Source organism: Astatotilapia calliptera, chromosome 23 (genome assembly GCF_964374335.1).
Source record: "Astatotilapia calliptera chromosome 23, fAstCal68.1, whole genome shotgun sequence".
Taxonomy (NCBI): Eukaryota; Metazoa; Chordata; class Actinopteri; order Cichliformes; family Cichlidae; genus Astatotilapia; species Astatotilapia calliptera.
In genome coordinates, this window is record NC_137443.1 from 20,669,735 (window position 1) to 20,688,533 (window position 18,799).

Genomic DNA, 18,799 nt, shown 5'->3' on the forward strand with positions numbered 1-18,799 from the left:
ACCACGCTTTATAAGAAAGGTAATGTGAAAACTGTTGTTTGTTTCATTTGTTTTTAATTACTATGAACTAGAGATGGCACGATACCACTTTTGTATGTCCGATACCGATACCGATATCATAAATTTGGATATCTGCCGATTCCGATATGAGTGTATTTTTTTAATCAATAAAACAGTTTTTTTTAATATCTTTCAGCTTTTTGTATAGGTTCATACTCAAGTTAAAAAAAACAAAACACTAAAGTTATTCTGTTATACCTGTATGCAAAAAATACACTGCACCCAAAATATTTCATAGTCAGGTTAATGTTCATATTTGCAATTTAGGTAAAAATGTTCTTTAAATATTTACATTTAAAAGAAAAAGGGGCTAATCAAACATCCTAAATTTGTCTTATTTAGATCAAAAAGATGGAAATATTTCATTGCAGACTTGTGTGATGATCAGAGTTATGATTAACAGTTCAGTTTCCCAGAAGCTTATAGCCAAAGCTGCATTTTGAGATGTTTCCTCATTACTGTGGACCATCTCCTTGAAGCTCATAAAGCTGTGATGTTAATGTGAAGCGGCAGAGTCTGACAGACACAAAGCGCATTTAATTTTTCATGCTCAGCTATGGGACAAGCACTCAAGGACTCAAGTGTGTTTACAACTTTACAAACATGGATTTAAATATTTAGGTGGCACAGAGAGAGAGCGAGGATGTGGGACACATACAGCGTGAGGATGTTTAAAATTGCCTCTGGCTAAACAGGAAGTGACATCGAGCAAACAAGGGATGTGCTGCAGCAGTTTAAAAATGACCACGCTGTTGTTTTAGAAGGTATGTTTTCTCAGGAATCACTTTTTTAGATTTTTTTCCTGCAAATAGCAGTTAGAGCATCATTAATATCTGTGATTACAGTCAGGTCCCTTTGGGGCTGATGGGAACACAGGCAATAAGTTCTCTGGGTACTCACCCCTCCCGGCGCTCACAGTGGAGGAGTTAGAGGTGGAGGTGATGGTGGTAGAGGATGAGTTGCAGGAGGAGGAGGTGGTGGTGCTTGTAGAAGAGGTGCTGGAGGATGTGGTGGAGGCTGGGAGCAGTCCCTCCATATCGGCTGCACTGTGGGAGTGCGACAGGCAGAGGGTGCTCATGGGCAGTAGACCCTCCTGTGAGGAAACACAGCAGCGATGTTAGAGGGATGGTTGAGCATCAGAAAAACAAGGAAACCCTCTCACACACTTTAACGGTACTTATGGCTATAAGTTCTTGCCTTTGTTACACGTGGGGACCTTCATTGTATTTGTCACTTATGGGGATATTTGTTGCTAATCTGCTTAACAGCCCCCTTTGACTCAGTGAGTGTGTCACTGGTTTTAATGGTTAGATAGAAATCTGAGGTTCTTGTGTCTGAGATCATTCATTACATCAGTTGTCCAACCCATCATATAAAATAATCTGCTAATTTTCTAAGCTCAACCGGTTTGTTTCTTTCATCTAAAGTCCCTCAGTAAAAATCTGACTTTTACTGGCACACGATACTTTGGATCTATTAGTAGACCCTTTAGTGCTTTTCTCATTCCCTCAGCTGCTCTGGACCACAGCAGGGAACTTAATCCGGAAACTTTAAAGCTTTCTTACCAACTTCCTTTAATCCAAAAGGGACATTAAAAAGATCAGAACTTCTTAATGTATAACTTGAAGTAGAAAGAATTTTTTTAAAAAAAGAAAAGAAAAATGTTTCAGACCACAAGGACAGTCAAAGTTAATATGTTTAAAGATAAATTGGCATCATAGAAACAGATATCTTCTATCAGGAAGTCAAGTTTTCCAAACGCTGTGAAACAATGTGTAAGAAAAAAGTATGAATATAATTCTGCAGAGATAAATATTTTAATTCTGTTTTATTTATATAGCACCAAATCACAGCAACAGTTGCCTCAAGGTGCTTAATATTGCAAGGCAAAGACAATAATACAGGGAAAATCCCAATAATCAGACAACTCCCTATGAGTACGCACTTGGCAACAGTGGGAAGGAAAAACTCTGTTTTAACAGGAAGAAACCTCCAGCAGAACGAGGCTCAGGGAGGGGTGGCCATCTGTCACAACTGGTGGGGGTTGGTGGGGCAAGACAGGAAGTTTTGCTACATGTGGGGACATTTAGTTTGTTTATTATTTGCTGGGATGTTTTGTTTTGTCTTCTGGATGCTAATTACCTGTTGAGGTGTTTGATCTGTGGTTCTGACCAGACACCACCCGGGCCGATCTGCTGAGCGCTCCACCAGCTCCACCGTCTGACCGCAGCGAACACTGATCTCTCCCGGTCCTCCGGCAGAGAAATCCAACAACACCACGACTAACTCGCAGCCTCCTGACAGCTGCACGCAGACAGGTAGGACAGATTATTTACAGGCGGAAGGTGTCACCGCCGTGTTGTTAAACGATAATAACAGCATCATTAGCATCAGTGCTCCAAGCTCTGAGAGAAGCAGACATTCATTCGCACTCAGTATGCAGAGAGGTGTCTCCTGGAGTCCATGACCTCACTCCCATGCAGCTCACTGGGAGCGTACAACCTCTATTTCTCCAAATGATAAAACCAGGAAAATTCAGAATAAAGTGAGGGAGCAGTCTGAGATATGACTTTATTCCCTGCAGACGGCTAAAAATAAGACTTAACGTGTTTCAAGCTGCAAGGCAGGAATGAGTTCCAGATTACAAAGACACTAAATACAATATAAACTATTAATAAAGAACAAAGTCTCAGATAACTTCAAGACTATGAGCTATGCCTATAAAGTTCAACAGTGTGGAGATGTTTGTCTTGATGCATGCTCAAACATCCAGGTGAGGAAATCCCAGAATGCTGATTCTGTTCATCTGAAAAAGGGTCAACTTTCTTTTCTCCTGAGAGCTAATAAGCTGCTTCTATATCTACGTAATCTATGGTCAATATGCAAACATATAGAAACATGGATCAAGCTTTTCTGGCTTCTCAGCCAACCAAAAAGCCGTCTGTTGGGTTTAAATGACTCGAACTGAGAGCTGATGAGTGAAAGTCACTTCAATTCAGCAGAAACATGACCAAACCACAAACCATGAAAGCCTCTCATATCATCCAAAAACAGCCTTTCTCTGATTGGCCCAGAGAGCAGCATAAAACATCATGTGATCTGGTCACCGTGGTTACCGCTGACTGTGAGCTCCAACACGTGGGCTGCAGCTGGAAGAGAAAACACTTGTAGCGTCCGCAGGGAATGAGACGGGTGTTCCCCAAAAAATCCAACACAGATGTGAATAGATGTGTGCGTTCAGGGAGGAAGCAAAGGTCTGTCAGAAAGGTCAGAGGTCGCTGTGTCAACTGTCACAGTGATCTCAAAGACTGACAGAGAGCCCAAAAAGTTGGACAGGACAGACGGATATATTTCCAATAAGGAACTAGGTTGCAGTACTCATATTATTTTATTCACACGTATACTGGTATTTATTAATTAATTAATTAATTGACATTCATTTAATTAGCTATAAAACAGGGATTTTTCAGAAATTTTCTAAATACTTTTATGTTATTTTATCTTTAAACATGAAAAAAAACTTTTCAGATAATTAATTTTTATATTTAATTTTTATTTTGTAAAAATTTAATTTTTAATTTTATCTTTTCTAAAACTGTAAAATTGTATTTTTTATCCAAAGATTTATTTTAAAATAAAAGGTTTATTTAAAATACTAATTTAAAAGTAGTGTTTTCAATGTTAACTTTGTGTATAACATAATATTTTGATTATAATTTACATTTTTTATCTTTATTGAAATAGTTGTATATAATTGTTTTAATATATCTAAAATGTTTATTTTGCATTTTTTTTCTGACATCTTATTAAGATTTACCTTTTTGGTGGATTTTATTTTTCATGAACATTTAATTTTTTTCTAGTAATCTTCTGAATACTCATATTCAGCACGATATATCATATCGTGCTGAACATTGTAAGGATAAATTCATGAAAATGCAGAAATGTTCCTTACTTAAATGTTTTCTTGCTCTGATGGATCAATTTAGACTCGTTATTATTGTCGCCACTTACATGCTGTCCCTTTAACTCCTCACAGTGACAAAAAAGTGTATTTTTTCTTTTTCACCGTGTTATAGTCACCAACGCAGTAAAAAATAAAGTCGTCCACCTTCCTCTCTTAACTGTCTCACAAATCAGAGCACAAGCCAGCAGGGTCAGAGTTTCCAAGGTCAGAGGTCACTGCCACTGGCCCCACTAATGAGAAGCGGGTAAAATAAATGAAACGTACCTCATCAGGAGAGCAGAGCAGTGAAAGTTTCTTGAAGGAGTCCGACCATGAATAGTGGAAACTCCCTCAAGCACACCAAAAACACACACCCAGCCAGCTGCAGCAGCAGTGAGGTCATACGACTGCTCGACACACCCTCTCACAGCGTGTCTGTGAGTGTGCGTGCGACTGTGTGTGTGTGTGTGTTACCTTGTCGCTGTCTGCGGTGTTTTGTGACGTTCGGGAGGCGATGGAGACGGTGTCGGGTTGACTGCTGGCATCACCCAGACTGTCTGCGTCCTCGCTCGTCTCCCTGAAACAAACAAAAACATTCGGGTTGTGTTCTAGGGTTCAAAATACTCTCACAGGTCAAAAGTATGTGGACGCTACGTGCGATCTTTTAATCTAGTTTGTTTTCCTCGTCAGTCTGCGCTTCTTATTTCTTCTACTATAAGTCTGAAGCACTTTTTCCTTTATTGACTAAGACATCAACTATTTTCTTCCTCTTGGGTAGGAAAAGTCAGGAAATGATATAAAAGGTCTGTTAACATTTCTAAAAGCTTAAGAGGTTGTCCATGACTTTCCTGATTTATCCAACCAACAGCTCAAACCCAGGAGTAATAAAGGTTTCAGATTTAACTGGCTATGTTTAAAACGTTCGGTCACTTTTATGTAAGGGCTCCTGTAATTTTAAAGTAATAAGGACATTTCCTGCTTGCTTCATAAACACAATTGGAAAAAACCTTTGACCCGATCCAACATGAGAAACTTATGAATATCCTTCATGAGCTGGGACTTCGTGGATGCCACATTCGATTGATTGGAAACCTGTAATGGTTTCAGAGACCAGGTGTACTCCAAGTGGAAGTAAACTTAAGTCTGACACAAACAGTTTTTATATATTAAGCACATAAATCTTAATAGCAGAAATAAAATAAGTGCTTTCTCACTGGAGTTTGGAGTTCAAATATTAGCAGCACTGAGAATTAGGGCTGTCGATATAACAGGTCAGGAGTCAGTATTACTGTTTAAAGGCCATCTGTGTGAGCTGACCTGCGGTTGATGCTGCGCTGTCGCCCCAGCGTGGGGTTGGGGGTCTTGGGGAGGGGGATGGGCTCCCTAAGTGCCCCCCGCAAGTGACCCCGCCTCTCCTGGATCACCTGCCGAATGCTACGAACCCACTCCTGCTTCAGCTCCAAAGATGATGCCTAAAAGTAAACAAAAAGAAGGATTATTCCTTAGATCGAACCATCACTGTATGAATGTTTACTCACTCATTCATTGACAGGAGCACACACCTTTAGGACTGTCTTGTTGTCTGAGGTTGGCGTTCGTCCAACCCACAGTGCAAACTTACAGGGGTCGCCCTCTATGTGCTCTGTTACACCGAGCTCAGAGGTCTGAGACAGAGACAAGAAGTAAGAGAAACTTTGTACAATATCTTCAGCCAAATTAGTTCCATTTGTACTTTTTTGATTTGAACGGAGCAAAGCTGGACGTTGTCCTTACCCTCAGCCTGCTCTTGTAGATGTATTTGGTCCGTCCAGATGAGTCTTTGATCTCCTTGCTGAAGATGAGTGACAACTCGAACAGGAAGAGGTGTCGGTCCCGCCCCTTTCTGATCAAAGACTTCGGCTCCCAAACCAGGAAGGAGTCCTGCAGCAGGAGCTCGCCCTGAACATCCAGACCATCCTCCACACCTGCAAGATACAAGACAGTGAGGAGCCTCCAAGACATTTCTGTCAAGTTTTGCTTTTAGTTTTAACCTTTTAAAGTTTATACATTACTTTACAAAAGTCTTGAGCGACTCCCCGTTGCTTTTTACTTACTAAAATGTGAAATAGGTGCAGTGATTTATTTGAACATGTCGAAACACACATGCAAATACAGCTTTTACTATTTTAACGAGCTTGAAAGTCAATATTTGGTGTGACCACCTTTATTCTCCAGCACAGACTGAACTCTCTTAGGCAGCTTTCTTGTCATTTCTTTAAGTCGTCTTCAGGAATAGGCTTCCTGAAGGACATTCAAAGCTCTTCTTTGGATGTTTCAGCCTTTCGTTCTGTTCTCTGTCAACATGATCCCACACTACTTCAATAATGTTGAAGTCCAGGCTCTGGGGAGGCCAATCTATTAATTAATTATTAATTAATTTCCTATCTGGGTCAGAATCTGATGGTATTTTCTGTGTTGATAATTTATCAATTTTAGCACTATCTCCAACACCACTGGCTCCAAACCATGACAGAGCCTCTACCGTGTTTTACAGATGACTGTAAACTGTTTTACCTCTCTGCTGCCAAACCGTGTTATCTTTTGGTGTTTTTCACAGATTCAGCTAAAGAAATGAGAGCAGATGTGGTTTTTTAACAAAGTGTTTAAAGACATAATTTAAAATTGGCTCTCTGCTAAGTTGTCACATGAGTTTGGTGCATTTTATGCTTGAATGATTCAAAGGTCACTGTTAAGTGTCTTAGCAAAGAAGAAATTCTTCTGAAAAGCCAGGTGAGACCTTCAGAAAGCCTGGAAAACTATTGATTAAGACCACTTAAAAATAACACAAGAAAGCTTCACTTCCTGGAAGCAGAATATAAAGAAATGAGGGGTGGCTCCTTGACAGTACTGTATGAAGTTCTTCATTAGATAACGACCGGAACAATTCATAATATGTCCTGACTTCATGTGAAAAATATTCTGTGTCACCTTCCAGCATGCTAACGTGCATAGCATCGTTTGCTCTCTTTGGGACGCTCAGCATCACATCCAGGCCTTCCTTTATCTCGCCTTTTCCCTCCTCACAGCACGCTAGCAGCTCCTGCATCACATTAACACATATACAGGTTCATCAGTGTTTTCCCTGGAAAATGAAGTGCTGAACTCTGTGAGAAATCTTCACAGTGATAAAAAGATGTTTGAGTTTTATATTATAATGGTTTGTGGGTGATTTTAATATTTTTTAAAAAGCTGCAAAGGAAGTTGTATAAAAGAGTAGCGCATTTCTCCATGTTTAAAATATATGATTGCAGATATTTTAGAGAATTAAGCCCAAACCTGCCCCCCAAAAAAGCCAGATATTCCCACAAACCTGCCAAAAAACAAAGAGCATGTCGCCATAAATACGCTAAGAAATAAACAAAATATCTCCTTATAACTGCCAAAAAACAAACAAACAACCAAGATGTCCTCATATGCCTGCCAGAAACAGTCATATGTCCCAATAAAGGCACCAAAAACAGGCCAAATATCCCCAGAAACCCGCCAGCAAGATGTTCTCCAAAGCTCACCAAAAAACAAGCAAGATGTTGCCATAAACCCACCAAACAAACAAGCCAAATATCTCAATAGACCTGTTCAAAAAGAAAAACACAATGTCCCCATAATCCCCCCCCCCCCCCCCCCCCCAAACACACACACACACACACTGAGACAATTAGAGGTCAAGTGAGGAGTCATTTCCTCATAGACTTCCATAGAATCAGCCTTAGTTTTACAACAGAAGTCACCTCCCTCATGGCCATCAGCAAAAAATAGGGCAACCCTGCAGAAGCTTCACTTTGTATATTTCTTCACTGCTCTGGTTTGAAGTATTAAAGAGTTTGAAAAACAGTTAAAACATCACCCTGAACAGACAAAGTGGCAACATAAAGAAATGAAGCTCAGTCTAAAGGGGGTTACGTGTTCGGCACCTTCAGCCTCCTGCTGCTGCTGAGTTACAACAAAGTTTTCAAACTGACACGAAGCGCTTTTCATTCATTATTCCAGGCACACACGCTGTGTCCTCTGGGCTCCATATAAAGTATTCGGGATTGAAAGCTGTGCTCAGAAAAAATCCTCTGAGGCGCCGTGTTTTCCAAACAGCCAGAGGGATGAAACATTTCCGAGGCTTCCTCTAAATTTAACAGCCTTCTAAACAAAAACAGTTTGGAGCTCTGTGGGAAACACTTCGTTCTCGTGTGTTTTGAATGTGGGGGAAACGTAAAAGAAATTCAGGGCGTACCTTGAGCAGCAGCTGGTATTTGGTGATCCTCTGAACAGGCTTGATGAGAGCCGAAGAGATAGAGTTTGCTAGACCGTGTCTTCTCTGGACCTCCTGTACACACAAAATAAAATGTTAGAGATCATATAAAAGATCATTAATCAAGCTTTAAAGCAGTCCAATAAAATTCAAACCACATTTGTTGGTGACTCACACTTTGTTTTATGGTCCCATAAGCTCTTTTTTATCTTCTTGGTTATGTTTCCTATGGTTGCACTTATTTTTATTTATTTCTCTTATATTAGTATTACAGGGGAAACTGAACCTAGTAAATAGGAAACTGTACTGTAAACTCAAGAACTGATGTTTTGGGAGCTTGAAAAGTGGATTTGTTAAATTCCAAACACATCATGAAATAGCACAAACTTGGCCTATTTTTGCAGTTTTCTTTGGACCACAGTTAGCCTTGACTGGTGACCAGTTCAAGGTGAGTCTGGTTGTCTCAGTTCAACCACAGGTCCATGTTATTTGGGCCAGAAGTCACATGTGTTGTGGCATTTGGACGATAGATGGCTAAAAAACATTTAGCAGTGCTGTAATTTAGCCACAAATAGCCCAATGTGTATGCTATCTGTGATTTAAACATGGTTTCTAACAGTGTGTTACAGATGTGTCCTATGTTCATCCATCAATATCAGAATAAAGAACCAGACAAAAGTTGTAATGCTGTTTTATTTGTTCAACTCTTACAGTTTACAGTAGGCTAGATCACTCAAAGATGCTGAGGTTGATGACTTTTGTGGTGGAAACCCAGATATGCTAAACCAAATTTCCAGTTCCTTGTTTATTCGTTACTTAATTTAAGCCTCTAATTAGTCACTGGAGACTGGATGTCCATAAACTGAATTCATGTCAGGCTGTCGAGATGGTTCTCTGGATGGTGAAAATCTTGGATAATTTGCGTGTCCTTCCATCTGTGTTAATCTATTAACTTCCACCAGCTTGCTGGTGAACATTTTAGCAGTAGTGCTGGGTTGTGTTTTAGAAACATGCACGAAGGTGTTAAATGTCAAATCAAGTCTCTTACAGGGATTTTGGCCTTGGAGTTCTTCTATTGTAAGATTTCCATTCAGCAAGAAGGAATTCTTCATAAAGAAGGGTAGATGTGAAACTAACTCTAAAGACGCCGCCTGGATAATATTAGGAGGTTAACAAATGCTTTTACCAACATTTTTCCAAGATCTTTTTCTGTGATCCGGCTTTTCACGGGAAACTGTATCTAGGGAAATCTAGACCATTTAGCTTTTCTTCTTTCTGTTGGCTCAGTGTCTAAACCTCATAGTCAAACATGGTGACTGACTGATGGAGTGTACTTCTGGTGTGATGGAACTAATCTCTGGGTTGGTTGATACTTTGTTTTGTCTCTTGGGGAACGGTAATGACAAAACTGCTAGAATCACAGATATCTGAATGTTGGGCTCTAAATGAGACAACTGATCCCAGGTAGATCTTATTTTTTTCCACAGTGAATTGAGGGACCTTGGTTTCGCCAGCTTAGTTTACATTTCTGTGGCATTAGGTGTCACATTCACAAATTTCCAACCTCAAAGTTTCAAAGTCTGCTGAAGAAGATGAAGCTGCCAGGTTTTGCTTGACATGAGTCCAGAAAACACAGGAAAGCCGTAAACATAGCTGTGTTTTAGTGAAATCCAAACTTTCATTGATGAAACTCTTATATATTTAAAAAATAATATTTGGAATGAAGATAAATAAAGTGCTACCCAACTAAACTACTGGCTAATATTAAGTTGTTAAGTTGATGTTTGTGGTGTTTGAAAAAGACCTCAAAGAACGCCACGCCATGTTGTTGGATGAGTAAACTGGAGTCTGGTTTGTTCCTGCAGTACGTCACGTACATGTGGAACTTATCAGCCTGATAGGGAAATAAACACAGATTAATCATTAGCTCTGTAGGTTTAAAATAAATAATCAACCTGACATCTAAAAAAAAAGAATTATACCCAGGTGACAAAGCAGTGTCCAACATCCTCAGGAAGCTGTTCATAGTTTTCCAGCTCCTTCAGGAAAATACTGCAAAAACACAGAGAAAATATTAATTTTCTCTAAATGCATTTTAATATTCTTTTAATCACAGTTATGGACCTATGATATCTAAACATGTAGTTTGGAGATGTTTAAAACTCATAGATGTCCTGGATGTTTCCTAATGTAATACATCCATTAGAATATTGCAGTGTTATCGCACATTTAGCAGGATATTTAGTGGTACCTGTTGTGGAACTCGTAGATATCCTGGATGTTTCCAAACACAATATCGTCCTTGTTTACAAGGCCAGGCGGGACGTCCTCTGAGCCGCTCGTCATCTCCCACAGGTATGTCTGCAGCAGGTAATCGTATTAACAGCAGAAAGTACAATTTAGTATTATGTAGTACTGTGTTGCGTCACATCCAGTAATCAGAACCCACGAATTCTGAAAATATACCTCAATACACTCCTGCAGATCTCTGACATAGACTCTTTCTGTCTGAAGGAGCTCAGCCATGATGTACCTGAGGACACACACAGGTGTTATCAGAGTACTGCAGTAGTACTGCTACCAGTAATATCTATACTAATATCAGTAATATCAGAGTACTCACTCTTTCTTGCGGGCGGAACGTCTCTTCTCATCACTGACTTGGTGGCTCGGATCGGACAGGTTGACTTCGGGGTCGGAGTCTGACAGACTGTTGGGGATCAGCTCGAGCTCCAAGTCCTTATTATCCTGAGAGGAAAACTATACAAAGTAAACTCACTAAAACACACATACATTTATATTTATTTTTAATATACATTTTCTAAATCTGAATAATCATAGAAGTACAGCAACAGATCTGCCTTCTAATTTCACACATTTGCAGCTTGTATGTTGCTAATAATTCAAAAAGCTGCATTTGTATCATATAGTCCTTCAAATTATTCAATCATAACCTGTTTTACATGGAAATAAACTTTAAATGCAAAGGTTCACACATAAGTAAATATTGATGTGTTTATTGCAAAAACACTAAGAATCACATCTCACTCACTCACATGTTTTCGCTTTCAAATGTGGAGAGTTCCTGCTCCACAGTCAGTACTTGTGTCGTTTACCTGCGAGCAGCCTCCCAGTGCCGTCTCCAGCAGGTGCCGGTACTGCCCCATCCTGACGGTGAAGTCCCGGTAGCGTTTGTCAACCGTAGAAACACAACGACGGAGCTCAGTGCGGTGGGCGTGGCCTTTAGCCAGCATGCTCTCGGCCAGCTGTATTAGCAGGTGAACCTTTTCCTGCGTATGCTGACAGAAACAAGGTCATAGTTTAGTTAAATTCAACCTCACAACAACATGTGGCTTGCTAGCACTTTTCCTGATTTTAATCATATTCAGGACACAAAATGGAGCTGGGAAATACTTTAATATCCATAAAATGGTTTGATTTTCTGAATTTTGTTGGGTTGTTCTACATCTCTCGTGGTCTCTTTGTAGCTGTTCAGTATCTCCTTGATCACAATACGTCTCTTAGCGGTTGTTTTGCATCTCATAATGGCCTTTTGTTTCTCTTTAAGGGATTTTCTGGCATCTTTCTCTGTGCACAAACAATCAACGCTGAAGAGTAAAGTGCTCACCTATTAAGACTTAGTCTGCATTATGAGAGCATATGGTTTCTTTGACTGACAGGTGGACTGGTACACAGATGGCCTTAGTTCATAGCTGTTTACTGCTCTGCTTTTGTGAGTATCAAACAAAATATTAACAGTCTTTTCAAACAGATGCTTTGGCTAGAGGGTCATTGGCCCCTCAGCGTGTGCATCATAAGGCTGCTGAGCAATCCAAACATGAGCTCAGACTACATTAACTAATTAATTATCTTACTAGGAAGTACTGTTCATAGAAAGTGATAAAATATGATATACATTTCAATAAACTATGGAAAAAAACACACCTTGGCAGAAATGCAGAACTCCCTGTGTTGGATCTGCAGTTCTTGCGTCTCAGCCACTGTCGCCCCAGGTGATGTGTGTGTGGCCAGGTAGTGGTCCCCTGACTGTTGTAGCCAATCCAGAGCCTACAACAAAAGGACACATTAGACAGATGTCCGTTAATAACTCAAAGTCAGCATTTCCAAAATATGATGCGAACACCCAGAGAGTATGCGAGACTTTTCATGCAACACAATTACTGTGTTAACTGATTAGTATTTTGACCTACTCAACAGAAAACTGAAAAATGTATCATGCTGGACAAAACAACAGCACAATGTTTCAAATGGAAAAATATTTAATTTACTATCATGTAAGATTGAAAAAGGAAGCAACTTTGTATGCTTGAGAATCCAAGTTGTTTGATACAGTAGCTTGTCTGTTGGAACAGACCACATGAGCCAGCTGTCAGTGGTCATAATGTTATGTTACACCCGATCAGTGTATATGATTTGCTGATTTTGTTGTTAATGAGCATGAATAACAGTGCTAATAATTTAGCAGACCGCATCTACCTGCTGAGCGTGACTCTGGAACATCAGATACTGCTGGCATTGATCCAGTCTACGTTTCTTTAAAGTCCAGAAATGAAGAACTCTGTTTTCTCTCTGGAGGAGCTCACTGAGGATACCTGAGTGCACAGACACATCTGGGTAAGTCAAATTACCACTATAGTTTGCCATTAAGTGTGGTGTTCCTCAAGAAGTGATCCCAGCTCCACTGTAATTCTGTATTTACACCAACAAATGCTTGAATATTTCTCATGTATATATTTTTGTTCACCTTTGACCTGTTGCTCGGGCACCCTGGAGTGCCCAGTGACCTCTGCAACCCCTGTTACCCCGGAGACGGTGACACTGTGGCCAGAGATGGTCGCCATGGTGACACTGTTACGGTGAATGTACTTGAGGAAAACTTCGGCGTTCCGTCTGGCCAGAGTGCAGGCCTGTCGATGACCAACACCACAGACATTATGAGAAAAAGACATGGCACTCGAATAAGCCCGAATATATCTATGATCGATCATTACTGCCGACAGTTTCAGCATTGTGGGAGGCTTGGCTCACTCCATCCAAAATCAAACTTTATTACCAGGTTTAGTAAAGTTTAACTTGCCATTTTCTCCACAAGCACTTACAAATAATTGCTCAAATAGTTACCAAGATGCATGCCAAGTAGAAAGACTTGATTAGGGAAGTACTTTGATAACACTTGTACGATTGGCCCAGATCGTACAACTTTCATAAATGCTCTGGTCAAAATAAACAAACTCATGCTGGATGTTTTGGGACTGCTAAATTTAATACAATGAGAACTTTCCATGAACATTGAACAAGAAAACTGTTCAAAATAAATAAATGTATTCAACTTTATTCAAGTATCCTATTAATAGGATATGTCACTAAAGCCTGACCATGACCGATTACAGCAGCTGATTGGACTCGTTTTCAGCGTAAAATATTAGCAATGCTCAGCTTCTATTTTGGAGTTTGTGGTGGTTTTCCAGAGCTCCTCACCTTCAGAAACGCCTCCTTCTGTTCCATGTGTTTGCTGATGAGTGGCACCAGTTGCTCTGGCTGTCTTTCTCCTCCTGCACACCAGTCCTCCTCCCTGCGGTACTCCTGCTCCAGACTCTCCAGGACACCACACACCTGGAAACAGGCAGGTACACACTTGAAAAAACACAGTATACTACGAATTTCCGGCTGACTGTAGTTTAAATTTTAAATATTTGCACAACCTAAAAAGTTAGTTTGTAAAAACAATGTGTTCTATAGTTAAATTATTACAATTATTTTTCATTTAAGATAATTATAATATATTACGAGTTTGCTAACCACTCAGTTAAGTGCTTGGCACCGTTTATTTATCAGACGCAGTTACAGTCTCTCGTTACCTGCTGTGACGTCCTGTAGAAGGCAGCAGATGCGTTAACTAATTTAAGTCTGTCTTCAATCCTCAGCATCAGAGTCTGCCAGTGTAGCGCCACCGTCTGGGCACAAGACCTCACTGCATCTGGGTCATAATGACCTGACCTAAGGAGGAAAGCGCAGATGTCAGTTGTTAAACAGACTAATGGCTGGCCTTCCTGAAGAAATGTAACATTTTCATCATTTAACGTTAAATAATGAAAATGAATATTATAAAAATGATTCTTTTACAGTTTGGGAAATGTGAGCTCTCTCTAACACAGAACACCAGAAGGTGACAGATGATCAAAGCTTTTGCTTTGATTGATTCATTTCCGGAAATATTGTGAAGTATAATATAATTTTATGAATTACAATAACAGTTAGCAGTACATACATGGGGTTATGTAACTTTTTCATCTGCCGTCCATGACCTTCCATCTATCCACTGCTCCTCAACCCCTCATGAACTCGTTTGTCATTATAATGTCAACCTTCATAACCTTCTTAACATATTTGCTCCCCTTAAACATCGAACTGTCTCATTTTCCCGTTCAGCTCCATGGTTTACCTCCGACCTGCGTCACCTTAAAGCTAAAGGACGCCAACTCGAACGTCTATTCAAGAAAACCGGACTTACTGTACATAAAGAAATGCACAATGATCATGTTTTGTTCTATAAGGACTGCATTGCCTCAGCCAAATCTGCTTACTACTCTGGTTTAATTAGTTCTAATGAAGGTAACTCCAGGTCCCTCTATTCATTGTTCAGTAAAATTACAAAACCTCCAGACACATTCCCCTCCCAGATGTATTCTGTTGATTTTTGCAATTCTCTTATCTCTTTTTTCACTTGTAAAATCTCAGACATTCACCGTCAACTTAACTCTTTAGGAGCTCCTGACTCTGAAGTAGACTTCCTGGTTACCCCACTGTCTTCCTGTCAGCTATTTTCAAGCTTTACTCTTCCCTCCATAACTGATGTATCTAATCTCATTAAAAAATCTAAGCCATCCACCTGTCAACTTGACCCTCTCCCTACTGTGTTAGTTAAAGCCTGTCTTCCCTCTTTAGCACCTCTCATAACCAATATTATTCATTCCTCCCTGAACACTGGGATTGTTCCTGAAGCACTGAAAAAGGCTTCTGTTATTCCAACTCTCAAAAAGCCTGGTGCAGACCCCAATAACTTTGATAATCTTCGCCCTATATCAAATCTCCCCTTTATTTCAAAAATTCTTGAAAAAGTTGTCGCCGCCCAGCTTCATTCACATCTCAATGACCATAATCTCTATGAACAATTTCAATCTGGTTTCCGCCCCAATCATAGCACAGAAACTGCTCTGTTAAGGATTACCAATGACCTTCTGATGGCAGCTGATTCTGGTCTCCTATCCATTCTCATCCTTCTTGATCTTAGTGCGGCGTTTGATACCATTTCTCACAATATTCTCCTGAACCGGTTAGCTTCCATTGGTATTAGTCATACCCCACTTACCTGGTTTACCTCCTATCTCTCAGACCGCACTCAGTTTATCCAACCTAAATCCCATTCTTCAGCTCTCTATCCTGTTTCTGCTGGTGTGCCCCAGGGTTCAGTATTGGGGCCTCTTTTATTCATTATTTATATGCTTCCTCTTGGTTATATATTCCGAAAATATAATATAAATTTTCACTGTTATGCCGATGACACCCAGCTCTACCTTTCTTCTAAACCCAATTCATCCCTCCCACCTACCTCCCTCTCAGACTGTCTTATTGAGATTAGATCCTGGTTCTCCTCCAATTTCCTCAAACTTAACAGTAATAAAACTGAAGTTTTACTTGTTGGTACACCATCTGTCTTAACCAAATCCCACAGCTTTTCCATTAACGTTGAAAATTCTCCCACCCTTCCCTCCCCTCAGGTTAAGAGTTTGGGTGTCATACTTGATAATACTCTTTCATTCCAGTCTCACATTAATTACATAACACGGTCTGCTTACTTCCATTTACGTAATATTCACCGACTCCGTCCCTTCCTTACTCCCCATGCTGCTGCCATCCTTGTCCATAGTCTGATTACTGTAATTCCCTCCTATTTGGTCTCCCTAAAAGGTCCCTTCATAAACTCCAACTTCTTCAAAATTCTGCAGCTCGGGTCATAACTTGCACTCCGTTAAGTGCTCATATTACCCCAGTTCTTCAGCAGCTTCACTGGTTGCCCATAGAAGCCAGGATAAATTTTAAAATCTTACTTCTTGCATACAAGTGTATCCATAAATCTGCTCCTTCATATTTGTGTGACCTGCTCCATATCACCACTGTTTCCCGCACTCTCAGATCATCATCTGCTATTCATCTTACTGCTCCGTCCTCACGCCTTATTACTATGGGGAACAGAGCTTTCAGTCGCTCTGCTCCTCGGCTCTGGAACTCTCTTCCCCCTGCACTAAGAAATATTGACTCCCTCTCCGTATTTAAGACACAGCTCAAAACACATCTGTTTAAACTGGCTTACTCGCTTTAATGCTGATTTTATCTGTTGTCACGCTCTGTTTTGTAATTTTAACTTATTTTATGTATTTTATGACTATTGTTCCTTTTATTAATTGTGTTTTTTGTAAGGTGACCTTGGGTTTCTGAAAGGCGCCCTCAAATAAAATGTATTATTATTATTATTATTATTATTTGTACAAAGGGTTACTATGTACTTGATAAAGCATTGCTATGTCTGTATTTAAGACTTTATAAAAATGTTTTTAAGCCAGATTTTACTGGAAATTAATGAGACCAGTGGTTAATAATTTGATATTTGCAGCTAATTAGCATTAATAATAATAGATTAACTAACCTGACCAAGAGCTCTGCTCTCTGCTGCAGAGCCAGGGCCACCTGGTGGGTCCTCTGCAGGGAGTCAGCATGAAGGAGAGACTGGAGAAAAAGACAAGGCACAGCACATTCACTTCATTTCCGTTAATCCGTCGGGAGGACTTTGTGTGTGAGAGTCCCTGTTGTTGTGGTAACCTCTAAAGCTGACTGCTGTGATGGACTGCAAACACATCAGACTCATCCTCTGCATGAGGGCAGGGTCATTTATTCGCTGTCATGCAGGGTTTCCCACAGGAATCCATTTAGCTGAGCTGGTAAGCTGCTCAGATTTTGATGCATTTCATGTTGTGATAACCTGAAGTCTGAAGAACAGTCACACATATTTACATCTATACATCTATATGTAAATTACTCAGAAAGGGCAATGTTATGGTAAGGCTATAAATACTTTCTTCTTAAAATACTGAACAGATATTTTTTTAGTGTTTGTTACTGTCTTGTGTTTTTTTTTAGAAAAACTGTTAAGAGATGTTTCTATATTTTTTTCTATAGAGTGGAGAAAATCCATATTTATATGCTGTTTAGAAACCTGATATCTTAGCATAGTTTTGATGTAGAAGCCATTTAATAATTCTCCTTTTTATTACTTCTTCTAATTGGAGTGTACAGTTTGCATTGTGTGTGCAATAACCTCTATGGCCTGTTGGAGGCGCTCATGCTCCCTTTGCAGTTGCTCAGCTTCAGACAAACAGCTGGAATTCAACATGCAGGAAGATAACATGACCTCCCCCTCAGAGATCCAACCCAGCACCTGAGACAGATACACAGGGACGGATACAGGTCAGCATCATCACCTTTAGTCCCCACTTGGCAGCTGGCACATGTTCATCTGTGTGTGTTACCTGTTTAACCTGGCTCTGCAGGTGTCTCAGCTGCAGATTCTGTTCCAGATGTGTGTGTATGAGATCTGCAATCTGCTGCAGCTCCTTCTGTTTGTCCTGCAGGAGGTGCTGCAGCTCCTCCACCTGAGAGGAGATTCCTCCTTCTGCCTCGGACAGCTCGATACCTGACACACACACACACACATACATAGAGATACACATTTTAGACCTAGACGGCGTTTTGGCTGCTAACATCCCCACAAGTACATTAAGACAGCTGTTTGTGTATATCTCTGTTCATATGTGTATGGATGCATGAACCGATGCAAGGTTTTGTCTGTGTGTCTCCATGGCAAATTCAATACGCTGGTTTCTATGGGGACCAGCTGTGTGCTTCAGAGAACAGTTTCCATGGCAACCCCATCCCCCTTTCCCCCCTCCCCCATTATCCTCGGTGCCCCCCCCCCCCCCCCCCCCTTTCTCCCTCCTAATATCATCACTGTGTTACTGAAGTGGTCAGACGGAGGCTACGCAGGAGCATGAAATGTGCTGACTGATTTCTATTTTATTCTGCTGCATTCAATTCTCTTCTATTCTGTGGAGGTTAAACATAATCAACATGCCATTGTATTGCCACTGTCCTGCACTATTCTGCTTCGTGCCCGTTCGGCCTTTTGCCAGCTTTGCTGTTTGACGCCATCAAAGCCCTCATTAGCCCCTCAAGGAAAGCCAAAACCCCCTCAAGTACAGCTACAAGCCCTGGATTGAAACCAGAAAACCTGGAAGCACTTCAAGGACCACATAGCCTGTTTCAGTATCATCACTACCCCTTCAGTTGTCTCTGCAAACCAACCAGTCCAACAGAACCTTTTAAAGACAAGATTCTCAAAGTGTGACTGGAAACAACTTCTTCGGTCCTTGACTAAATGA

The 18,799-nt window shown here is 40.4% G+C and overlaps 1 protein-coding gene across 1 annotated transcript in view; it reads right to left on the reverse strand.

The window, feature by feature from the left end:
* LOC113015504 (kalirin-like) overlaps nt 1–18,799 on the reverse strand; it is a 58,408-nt gene that overhangs the window by 20,574 nt on the left and 19,035 nt on the right. Inside the window, exons 20-41 of the mRNA XM_026157489.2 lie at nt 17,891–18,054; nt 17,680–17,799; nt 17,011–17,090; nt 14,165–14,303; nt 13,785–13,919; nt 13,051–13,213; nt 12,783–12,898; nt 12,231–12,353; nt 11,402–11,584; nt 10,909–11,033; nt 10,752–10,818; nt 10,537–10,646; nt 10,268–10,337; nt 10,090–10,179; nt 8,268–8,360; nt 6,974–7,085; nt 5,780–5,970; nt 5,569–5,670; nt 5,324–5,478; nt 4,481–4,583; nt 2,203–2,364; nt 961–1,153 (exon numbers count right to left, since the gene is read on the reverse strand). Coding sequence (XP_026013274.2) covers nt 961–1,153; nt 2,203–2,364; nt 4,481–4,583; nt 5,324–5,478; nt 5,569–5,670; nt 5,780–5,970; nt 6,974–7,085; nt 8,268–8,360; nt 10,090–10,179; nt 10,268–10,337; nt 10,537–10,646; nt 10,752–10,818; nt 10,909–11,033; nt 11,402–11,584; nt 12,231–12,353; nt 12,783–12,898; nt 13,051–13,213; nt 13,785–13,919; nt 14,165–14,303; nt 17,011–17,090; nt 17,680–17,799; nt 17,891–18,054 — 2,796 coding nt within the window. The remainder of the gene's footprint in view (nt 1–960; nt 1,154–2,202; nt 2,365–4,480; nt 4,584–5,323; nt 5,479–5,568; nt 5,671–5,779; nt 5,971–6,973; nt 7,086–8,267; nt 8,361–10,089; nt 10,180–10,267; nt 10,338–10,536; nt 10,647–10,751; nt 10,819–10,908; nt 11,034–11,401; nt 11,585–12,230; nt 12,354–12,782; nt 12,899–13,050; nt 13,214–13,784; nt 13,920–14,164; nt 14,304–17,010; nt 17,091–17,679; nt 17,800–17,890; nt 18,055–18,799) is intronic.